The sequence below is a fragment of the Apium graveolens genome, chromosome 6, assembly GCF_009905375.1.
Source record: "Apium graveolens cultivar Ventura chromosome 6, ASM990537v1, whole genome shotgun sequence".
Classification (NCBI taxonomy): Eukaryota; Viridiplantae; Streptophyta; class Magnoliopsida; order Apiales; family Apiaceae; genus Apium; species Apium graveolens.
Window position 1 is genome coordinate 303278443 of NC_133652.1, and position 11409 is coordinate 303289851.

Sequence of the window (11409 nt, forward strand, 5' to 3'; positions counted from 1 at the left end):
GTACATTTTTTGTTTGATGTATATGTAACTATGCTAATTTGGAGGAAGTTGCCCACGTGTTTGTTTTTGTAAATTTAATGGGGTTTGTGCTAATTAGTTTTTAAGCTTGGGAGAGTACATTGGCAATGTGCATATGATTAAATATGGTGGTGAAGTCCAGATTTAAGATAGTTGAGAAGATGATAAAATATGATACTTTTAATAATATTAAATATATAGTCTGCCAATAGTAATACTTTTAATGGTGCATTACTATTTGTCGTGACAAATGCTGAAAAAATTAGTTCTGATTTAATCAATATAGAAACTTTATAAAACAATGAAATGAAGTCATAACAAGACTTAACAAACCTCAGCAATTTCAAGCATATGCATTGGTTTCATAATTAAATGTAAACTTACTTATATAATTGTATACATAATTAGATGAATAAAACTGATATCGGTAAAGTTTTTAGATATTGTATAGGTCAAGATTTAGTTATTCATGTGCTATATACGAAACTTGTTTTTTAAGTATGTTAGTTGAAATTCAAATGCACCTTTATCTATGTAGGTATTGTGTTATCATGGACTTTTTTTGGACCGTACTTGGATGGCACGATAAAAGTCAAATACTCAGATAGGAGGCACGACTGAATTTACAACCGGTTGTGAAGCCTTTCTGGAGTATGCGTATAGTCACCCGAAAATTATGAATGAAAGGAATCAGATTCGATGTACATGTTTGAAATTTAAAGATAATAATTATCTAGACAGAGACGTGGTAAAATACCATTTACTCATTGATGGGTTCATGAGAAATTACGAAGAATGTTGGTAGGCACATGGGCATAAAAAAGATGGTGGCTTCACATCTAATTATTCGGGCACTAGTACTACTTATCATATGGATGAAATTGTTCATGATATTACAGGGCAATATTTTGATTGGGAACAAGACAGAGAGCAACCTATGAATTCTGATGCCAAGGCCTTCACAAAGTTGTTAGAAGAGGGGAGGGAGCCGTTGTGGAAAGGTTGCACCAAACACACTAAATTATCTGCAGTGGCGACACTACTGAACATCAAGGCTGATCACAACATCAGCCATGAGTGTTTTGAGTCCCTCTTGAAGGCTATTAAGAGTGTTTCCCGATAATGAAAAATTACCATATAATTATTACTATTGCAAGAAGATGGTGAAGAAGTTAGGTCTTGGATACTAGAAGATTGATGCATGTCTCAATGATTACATGCTATTTTATAAGGAAAATGAAAATATTACAAAATGCACAGTTTGTGGTCATGATTGGTTTAAGCATAATAAATAGGGGTGATTTCAAAAAAATCATTTATACCGTACAAAATTTTAAGATATTTTCCAGTAACAGACCGGCATAAAAGATTGTACATGTCCTCAGCTAAACATATGAGTTGGCATGTGAAATCTTCGGCTAAGGATGGAGAAATAAATCATCCAGGAGACGGGCAGGCTTGGAAAGTTTTTAACAAAACACATCCTCAGTTTGCATCGGAACCAGGAAATATAAGGCTTGGTTTGTCCACCGATAGTTTTAATTCATTTGGCCACTCATCTGTTTCGTACTCATGTTGGCCCGTTATTGTTACTCCTTATAATCTACCTCCTTTGATGTGTATGAAACAACCATACATGTTTCTCTCTCATGATTCCTTGTCCTATAAGCCCGGGAAAGAACTTAGATGTTTACTTGAGGCCTCTAATAGATGAGTTGAAGGTACTGTGGAAAGATGGAGTACATACATGGGATGTTTCAACCCAAAAAAATTTCAACCTTAGGGCAGCGCTTATGTGGACTATAAGCGACTTCCAAGCCTATGGTATGTTATCTGAATGGAGCACACATGGGAAGTTATCTTGTCTATATTGTATGGAGCATATGAAGTCTTTCACTCTAAAAAAAGATAGAAAACCTTGCTAGTTTGATTTCCATCGTCGGTTCTTTCCTATAGATCACCCATTTAAAAAAAATAGAGAAAACTTTAGGAAAGGTAAAGTAGAAAATTATGAACCTTTACCACGACTGTCAGGAGCGGAGATGCGAACTCATGTGATGGAACTTCCGATCGTCCCATTTGGTAAGAATGATAAGAAAATTAGTGGGTTTGGTGAATCATATAATTGGGTTCAGACAAGTATCTTCTGTGAATTGCCATATTGGTCTACAAATTTGATTCATCATAATCTAGATGTAATGCATGTCGAGAAGAATGTGTTCGACAATGTGTTTAACACCGTGATGAATGTTACAGGAAAGACAAAAGATATTGATAAGGCGCGTTTGGACTTGAAATATATTTGTAAGCGTCCTGCATTAGAGTTTCAGAAATCCTCTAATGGTAAGACTATCAAACCGTATGCAAGGTACACTTTATCTGAAAAGCAAGTTGAAGATGTGTGCACGTGGATTAAGTCCCTGAAACTTCCGGATGGATATGCATCAAATATTGCAAGGTGTGTGACGGATAAGACACTGTATAGGGAACTAAAAGGGATAAAGAGTCATGACTATCATGCGTTCTTAGAAAGACTCTTGTTTATAGCATTTCAGGATCAGCTTTATAAACCAATTTGGGATGCTTTGATGGAACTTAGTTGTTCTTTTAATGACTTATGTTCAAAAACATTAAATGAAAAGGACATGTCCATACTTAAAATAAATATAATAGAGATCACGTGTAAACAGGAAAAAATCTTTCCACCTAGTTTTTTTGACTCTATGGAGCATTTGACAATGCATCTTCCCTACGAATCTTTTGTTGGTGGTCTGGTTCAATATAAGTTGATGTACCCTTTCGAGAGGTCGATGGGAATGCTTAAGAGGGCAGTCAAGAATAGAGCTTGTGTTGAGGGTTCGATATGTGAGGCATGCAGTTTTAGTGAGAAGTTTATGTTTATCTCGGACTATTTTCCGGACGAAGTCTTCACAAAGTCCAAACGCGTCTCAAGTAATGATGATGGGGGAAATGTTGAACTAAATGGTAGACTTTCTATATTTGGTCTATCAGGTCGTGCTTATGGAAAAGGAAAGTGTGTTTTCCTTTCCGAGACAGATTTACATGCTGCACACACACATATTCTTCTAAATTGTGAGAAGATTGACGAATTTGTGAGGTACACATGACATAAACTCTTAAATTTATAAATAAATCAGCCTTTCAATGACATGTAATTTATATTTTAATATTTTATTATCTAGATTGTACGATGACGAGTTAAAAGTGAAGTCTCCCGGAATAAATGATAAAGATATTCAAATCAATCGTAATAAAGAATTTTTATGTTGGATAAAGGACAAAGTAAGTTCAATTTAATTAAGCACAATACGCACACTTTATATTAACTATTTACTTAAATTAATTTAATAATATGATATATTTGTAGGCTTTGACTGAGGGGTCCACGCTTCCAGTTAATGTACAAAGCTTAGGTATGGGACCAGACATGGAGCAAGTAAGCCGTAATGGTTACAAAGTAAATGGTTATGAATTTCATACCAAGGCAGATAGGCACGGTAAAAGGACTACAAACACAGTCTTGTGTGTTTTAGGAGATTATTAAAATGAGCTTAGTCATATCTTTTAAGGGGAGTTGGAGAAAATCATAGAGTTGTCATACAAGAGTACGTACGAGGGTTATATTATCTTGGTCAAGTGTCAGTGGTTCGACTCAGAAAAAGGAATACGTGTTGATAGACATGGAATTGTTGATATTGACGTCCACAAGTCTGCTTACTCCAACGAGCCATTTGTTTTACCAATTCAAACAAAACAAGTATACTACACTCCCAGTCCTGGTAAAAGGAGGGATAGGTCGCCTTCATATTGGCAAACTATAATTCATACTCCCGCACGCAGATGTTAAGAAGTAGTTAATGGGGAATTTTACCAAGAGGAGATGCTTTGTAGGCCGGATGTAATAAATGTGGATGATAATGAAGTAATCCAGTTAGATGGTGGAGATGAATCACATAAAATAGATCCCAAGTTCAAATTGGTATCAGATGACATTGAAGAAGAAGAAGAAGACATTGATACAAACGAAGAAGAAGAAGAAGAAGAAGAAGAACAAGAAGAACAAGAAGAACAAGAAGAAGAATAAGAAGAACAAGAAGAAGAACTAGAACAAGAACAAGAAGAAGAAGAACAAGAACAAGAAGAACAAGAAGAACAAGAACATGAACAAGAAGAACAAGAACAAGAATAAGAACAAGAACAAGAACAAGAACAAGAACAAGAACAAGAAGAAGAATTATTGATCAACACTGACTCCGAGTGACTCTGAGTCTGAGTTTGAAGGAGAAGATGGTTATGAATCTAAACAAGATGATTTTGATTCAGAAACTGAGACTTGAAATTTTATTTAAACATTTTAATAAAATGGTATAACTTGTTCAAATATTTTAGTCTCCATCAGCTCATTATTTACTGTAATTTATATTCTTATATATAACGCAATTAACAAGCAATAGGGAAAACAATATTGGCCTGATTCTATAATGCTTTTTTGAGGTGCTAACATAAAAAAATTGTTTACTTGTGACAACATATATAGCTGAATATATGCATTTTTTGACCTGTTTTGTTTCTGACTTGTGCTCGTAAATGTAGCCGAATATAGTAATGACTTTTTTACTTAAGGTAAATAGTTCTTTTGAGTTGTGCTTCTCTTCCGGTAAAAAGTTGTATACTAGTTTTCTAAAAACTCATAAATGCCTAATACTTGTTTTTTATTTTATACCTTTGTCTCTCAATTAGTTTATGTTTAAATATATTTATGCAGATGGCTTCACAAGCAACATCAAAGAGAAAGCTTGGTATGGGTAGGGGCCCAACCATGTTCCAAAAGCACCTGCAAACCCAGAAGATAGGACTCTCATTCATATTTGTCCACCACCAAATAGCATGTACGTAACTACTCTTGTAACTACTATATATGCACATTGCAGATCACTTTTTTATTTAATAACTTGTGGGGTTGAAATTTAATTTAACATGTTCTGCACTTTAACAAATTTCCTAAGAGAACTTCAGATGCATTTAGCTAAAAAAATAGTTATGATGCCATTAACATTTGTAAGAATAATTTCCTAAGAGTATAAGTTATTAGGGGTGTCAATAGTAATAATGCATTAAAGAAAAATGTCTTCAAGGATTGTGCAGAAAAGTATTCATATGTTGGGGAAACTCTGAAATCTACACTTCAAAATTTGAAAGATAAGTTATATGATTATGCTAATATGAATACAATGGCAGCTTCTGATTATCAAAATGTTTGTCGCAATTCATTTAAGAGATACCCGAATCTGGTTTATCCTAAAAACCTTGCACTAAAAGAGAATAGTTTTAAGCATATTTGTGATATAGTTTTAGGAATTATTGATGCACTTGATTCATAATTTATATCTTCCTCCTCAATCAGTGTCTATTCAATATAAGAAAACAATATTGTTTTATTTCTTTCTTATGTGATATAATAATGTTAATTTGTGTATGTTCAAAGTTGAATACATAATGTTGTTTTGATGATTAACATACTTCTAATAAGTATGTGGTTCATTGTTGCGTATTTACTATGGTCAAATATACCTGCCATTATATATAATCATATATAAGTATATAATTTCTGTAATTTTAAAATACAAAATCAGAATATAGTATATGCTAGTTTTATATTCTTAGCGTGCTAGTGAACTGCATGGAACACCATGTTAGAATGTCAAACTCTTCCATATGCATAGTTAATGAATAAAACAAAAGAATAAATGTAGTGCAAATCTTCATCCAGGAAAAATGGTAGGCAGCTCGGTGCAATAATTTGTTATGCATGCATGGTCAACTATTCACATAAGAAATACACAGAAGTCTTCCTAAGAATCAGGGAGTTGTATGGCGTTGGTATGCAACAGCTCTTAAAATTAAAGGTTGTGTTTTATCATTGAGCTACTGGTTGGAAGAGTCAAGTTTGAATGCTATATATAAGGTAGGCTGCATGTTTTCTAGTTAAAATAATATATAAGCAATGACATAAGCAGTTTGTACACTATAAATAGACATACCCAGGAACATAGCATTATCACAAAAATTTGAAAACATCAGAGAGAAGAAAAGAGTCATAACTCTTGAAAGAAAGAAACAAGGCTGTAGCCTTAGTGTTGTAAACAAAACAAAAGCTATAGTTTTTATATATATATAAAGAATGTGTTTGTCTGTTTTATTATCGAAAATAATTATACATACATAGCAGCAGGTGTTTTAAATATTAAAGTTAGTCCATTCACATTTCCAACAAGTGGCATCAGAGCTAAGGTTCCGTTCGTGAAAAATGGCGACGATGGTGCAACGAAATATTCCAAAATTGACGAGTACAAATTACGGGAACTGGAGTATTCAAATGAAAGTATTACTCGATTCCTACGATAATTGGGATATTGTCGAAAGTGGGTATGACGAGCCCACAGATGCAGCCGCTGAAGCAGCCCTGTCAAATGCTGAGAAGATGATTTTGAAAGAGACCCAGAAAAAAGATAAAAAGGCGTTATATACAATTATTCAAGGAGTTGATGAATCAACCTTTGTAAAAAATTCAAATGCAAAAATGGCGAAAGACGCGTGGGAGATTCTGCAGAAATCATTCCAGGGTGTCGAGAAAGTCAAAAAGGTTCGGCTCCAAGTACTACGTGGGGAGTTCGAAAATTTGAAGATGAAGAGTTCCGAAAATATTGGTGAATTTGTTACGCGTTTGAAAATGGTGATAAATGAGATGAAAAGAAATGGGGAAAGTCTCGATGATGTTCGGGTCATGGAAAAGTTGCTTCGTTCATTAACAAGAAAATTTGATTATGTTGTTACTTCTATCGAAGAGTCAAAAGACTTGTCCACAATTTCTATTGATGAGCTCGTAGGTTCTCTTCAAGCCCACGAGTAGCGAATGAACCAGTATGATGATGTAAGCCATTTGGAAAAGGCGTTGCAAAGTAAGGTATCCATTGGTGACAGTTCTGCGGTAGCAGTCCTGTACATGGAAGAGGTGGCTTTAGAGGTAGCTATCGAGGTGGACGTGGTCGTGGAAGGCAGTCTTTCAACAGAGGCCAGAATTCTGAAGGTTATCAACCATCTGGTCATAGACAAAATTTCAGAGGTCGTGGAAGAGGCGGATTTCAACAACGAGGTGATAAGTCCCAATTTCAATGTTATAATTGTAATAAATTTGGTCACTTCAGTTATGAGTGTAGAGCACCAAAAGTGGAAGAAAGGAGTCACTTTGATGCAGTAAAAGAAGATAAGGACGTTGGCACTTCTATGTTCCTCACTTATAAAGGAGATGAGGAAAACAAGAAGAATGTTTGGTATCTTGACTTAGGGGGCGGTAATCACATGACTGGTCACAAGGAATTATTCACGGAGATAGACGACACCATCAGCGGAGAGGTTACTTTTGGTGACTCGTCAAAGATTCCGGTGAAAGGAAAAGGTACCGTCACGATCATGTCAAAGAAAGGTGAAAAGAAATATATAAATGATGTTTATTATATTCCTGCATTGAAAAATAATATTATCAGTCTTGGCCAACTTCAGGACAATTCCCTCATTATCAGAAATCAAGCTCGGGAATTGATTGCAAATGTCGAGATGTCAAAGAATCGTTTGTTTACGCTTGATATGCAGAAGAATGTGCAGAAGTGCTTAAAGTCGGTCATTAAAAATGACTCGTGGTTGTGGCATTTGAGATATGGTCATCTTGGATTTTCTGGCCTGGAATTATTGTCAAAGACAAAGATGGTGGACGGCTTGCCATAAATCAACAAACCAGAAAATTTGTGTGAAGCATGTGTAAAGGGGAAGCAACATCGATAAAGTTTTCCCGTTGGAAAATCATGGAGAGCCAGGAGGCCATTGGAGATTGTTCACACAGATATTGCTGGTCCATTTGATATCTCATCACTTGGAGGTAATAAGTATTACCTAACATTTATTGATGATTTTAGCAGGAAAAGTTGGGTGTATATCATCAAAGAAAATCAGAGGCTCTTGATAAATTAAAGGAATTCAAATCACTTGCAGAAAAACAAAGTGGTCAGTATTTGAAGACACTCAATTCAGACAGAGGAGGCGAGTATACTTCAAACTTGTTCAGAAGCTTCTTTAGGGCACATGGCATAAATCATCACTTGACAACGACATATACTCCTCAACAAAATGGTGTTGCAGAAAGGAAGAACCGCATAATTCTTGACATGGCAAAGAGTATGGTGAAAGCAAAGCACTTACCAAGAACTGTCTGGGCAGAAGCCATTCTATGTGCAGTTTATTTGTTGAATCGTTGTCCAACAAAAAGTGTCAGAAACAAAACTCCAAATGAAGCATGGAGCGGGAGCAAACCATCAGTTGGTCATCTCAGAATTTTTGGGTGTATTGCTTATGCCCACGTTCCCGATCAGAAAAGGAAGAAGCTGGATGATAAAGGTGAGAAATGCATCTTTACCGGATATGACAAAAGAAGCAAGGCATACAGGCTCTATAATCCACTAACGAAGAATTTAATCATTTCTCGAGATGTTGTGTTCGATGAATGAGATTACTGGAGATGGAGCGAGGAAGAAAGAAAAGTTGTTGGCTTATTCTTTAATGGTGATGATGATGACGGTGATAACCCTAATAATGAAGATGACGGAGATGGTGATCAAACTCCTCCACCAAGTCCAAATCAACAATCTCCTGGATCGACACCATCCACGGGAGGAAGAAGCAGTTCAGGGGGAGCACCACGAAAGATGCGGAGTCTGGATAATATCTACGAAGCTACAAGTCCGGTACAAACATCCTTTGATTATTCCTTATTTTGCTTAATGGCTGAATGTGATCCAGTTACATTTGAGGAAGCTTCAGAAGAAAGAAAATGGAACAAGGCCATGGATGAATAAATTGGTGCAATCAAGAAAAATGATACATGGGAGCTCACAGATCTTCTAGAAGGACATAAAGCAATTGGCGTCAAGTGGGTCTACAAGACCAAGACGAATCAGGATGGAGAAGTGGAGAAATACAAAGCAAGGCTAGTGGCTAAAAGCTACAAGCAGCGATATGGCATTGACTATGATGAGGTATTTGCTCCAGTTGCACGAGTTGATACCATAAGACTTCTAATAACAATCGCAGCTCAGAATCAGTGAAAGATTTATCAGATGGATGTCAAGTCAGCATTTCTAAATGGTTATCTCGAAGAAGAAGTCTACATCGAACAACCTCCAGGATATATTCAGAAAGGCCAGGAAAATAAAGTCTACAGACTGAAGAAAGCCTTATACGGTTTGAAACAAGCTCCGCGAGCATGGAACACAAGGGTTGATGAATACTTCCAGAAAAATGGTTTCGTGAAGAGTCCATATGAGCATGCTCTCTACACGAAAACAAATTCAGGGGGATATTATGATCGTTTGCTTATACGTGGACGACATGATATTTACTGGAAACAATTCTGGTATGTTTGATGCTTTTAAGAAAGTTATGACTAATGAATTTGAGATGACAGATATTGGTCAAATGTCATACTTTCTTGGAGTCAAGGTGAAGCAAAACAAAGATGGCATTTATATATCTCAGAAAAAATATGCGGAGCAGATTTTAAAGAAGTTCAGAATGGAGGAATGCAAGCCGGTAAGCACGCCAGCAGAACTGAGCATAAAGCTCAGAGTTGATTCAACGAGGGAGTCGGTAAATCCCACATTGGTCAAAAGTTTGGTTGGAAGTCTGAGGTACCTAACTTTTACTCATCCAGATATTATGTATGCAGTTGGATTTGTTAGTAGGTACATGGAGAAACCAAAGAAAGACCATTTCATGGCAGCTAAAAGAATTTTGAGATATATAAAAGGTACGCTTGATCATGGCTTATTTTACACACATTCTCAAGATTCGAAATTAGTTAGCTACTCAGACAGTGACTATGGCGGTGATTTCGATGACGGGAAAAGCACTTCAGGCTATGCTTTTCATATCGGTTCCGCAATATTCTCGTGGTCATCAAAGAAGCATCCAACAGTGGCACTTTCAACATATGAAGCAGAATACATCGCAGCAGCAGCATGTGCATGTCAGGCTATGTGGTTAGGCTACATATTGAGCGAATTAAATCTCGCAGATGAAGACCCGGTAACCATTTACATGGATAATCAATCCGCTATTTCTCTTGCAAAAAATTTGGTGTCACACAGTCGGAGCAAACACATAAATATTAAATATCATTTTCTTCGAGAATAGGTGAATGATAAAATCGTGGAATTGGTGCACTGCAGGACAGAAGAAAATTTAGCGGATATATTTACAAAGCCATTGAAGCCAGATATGTTTGGAAAAATGAAGCAGAAGCTCGGAATGCAAAATCGAGTTTGAGGGGGAGTGTTAGAATGTCAAACTCTTCCAGATGCATAGTTAATGAATAAAACAAAAGAATAAATATAGTGCAAATCTTCATCCAGGAAAAATGGTAGGCAGCTCGGTGCAATAATTTGTTATGCATGCATGGTCAACTATTCACATAAGAAATACACAAAAGTCTTTCTAAGAATCAGGGAGTTGTATGGCGTTGGTATGCAGCAGCTGTTAAAATTAAAGGTTGGGTTTTATCATTGAGTTACTGGTTGGAAGAGTCAAGTTTGAATGCTAGATATAAGGTAGGCTGCATGTTTTCTAGTTAAAATAATATGTAAGCAATGACATAAGCAGTTTGTACACTATAAATAGACATACCCAGGAACATAGCATTACCACAAAAATTTGAAAACATCAGAGAGATGAAAAGAGTCATAACTCTTGAAAGAAAGAAACGAGGCCGTAGCCTTAGTGTTGTAAACAAAACAAAAGCTATAGTTTTTATTTATATATAAAGAGTGTGTTTTGTCTGTTTTATTATCGAAAATAATTATACATACATAGCAGCAGGTGTTTTAAATATTAGAGTTAGTCCATTCACGTTTCCAACACACCAAGCATGCGTTATTCCGTCAAGAGTAAAAATATGCCCGGTCTTAAAAATTAATTAATGTTAACAGGCCCTGTCAAATAAGAGTTAATTTCAAATATTGAAAGTTTATTTTATCTTAAGACTGCAGCATCCTTTAGCTGCCTCAGGTGGACTTTAATTTACTTAACTTAAATGTATTCTCTGTAACATGATTGTTTATATTTGATTTGGGCCTATTCTGGATTGGGCCTTACCCTCAGTTATACCTCAAACATATGCACAGATAGTAAGAAGTGAGATCATGTAATTTAGATATGCATCTCCAGAGCTGGTCTATATTTTTTCTAACTCACAGCTACAGGGCTACCTTACTAGACTGTTATATGTAATCGTGCATGCATTCATGTAAATGTTACAGCCTATTC

The 11409-nt window shown here is 35.8% G+C and overlaps 1 protein-coding gene across 1 annotated transcript; it reads left to right on the forward strand.

The window, feature by feature from the left end:
• Nucleotides 1-6346: 6346 nt before the first annotated feature.
• Nucleotides 6347-9194, forward strand: LOC141666351 (uncharacterized). The gene is made up of 6 exons (XM_074472341.1): nt 6347-6922; nt 7021-7482; nt 7600-7716; nt 8013-8487; nt 8599-8834; nt 8961-9194. The coding sequence occupies exons 1-6, from the start codon at nt 6347-6349 to the stop codon at nt 9192-9194; spliced, it is 2100 nt and encodes a 699-aa protein (XP_074328442.1).
• Nucleotides 9195-11409: the final 2215 nt, after the last annotated feature.

Coding starts and splice junctions, on each gene's coding strand:
- LOC141666351 (XM_074472341.1), top strand. CDS start 6,347: ATGGCGACGATGGTGCAACGAAATATTCCAAAATTGACGAGTACAAAT. Junction 6,923..7,020: donor CAATTTCTATTGATGAGCTC/GTAGGTTCTCTT, acceptor CATTGGTGACAG/TTCTGCGGTAGCAGTCCTGT. Junction 8,488..8,598: donor GAAGAAGCTGGATGATAAAG/GTGAGAAATGCA, acceptor TCGATGAATGAG/ATTACTGGAGATGGAGCGAG.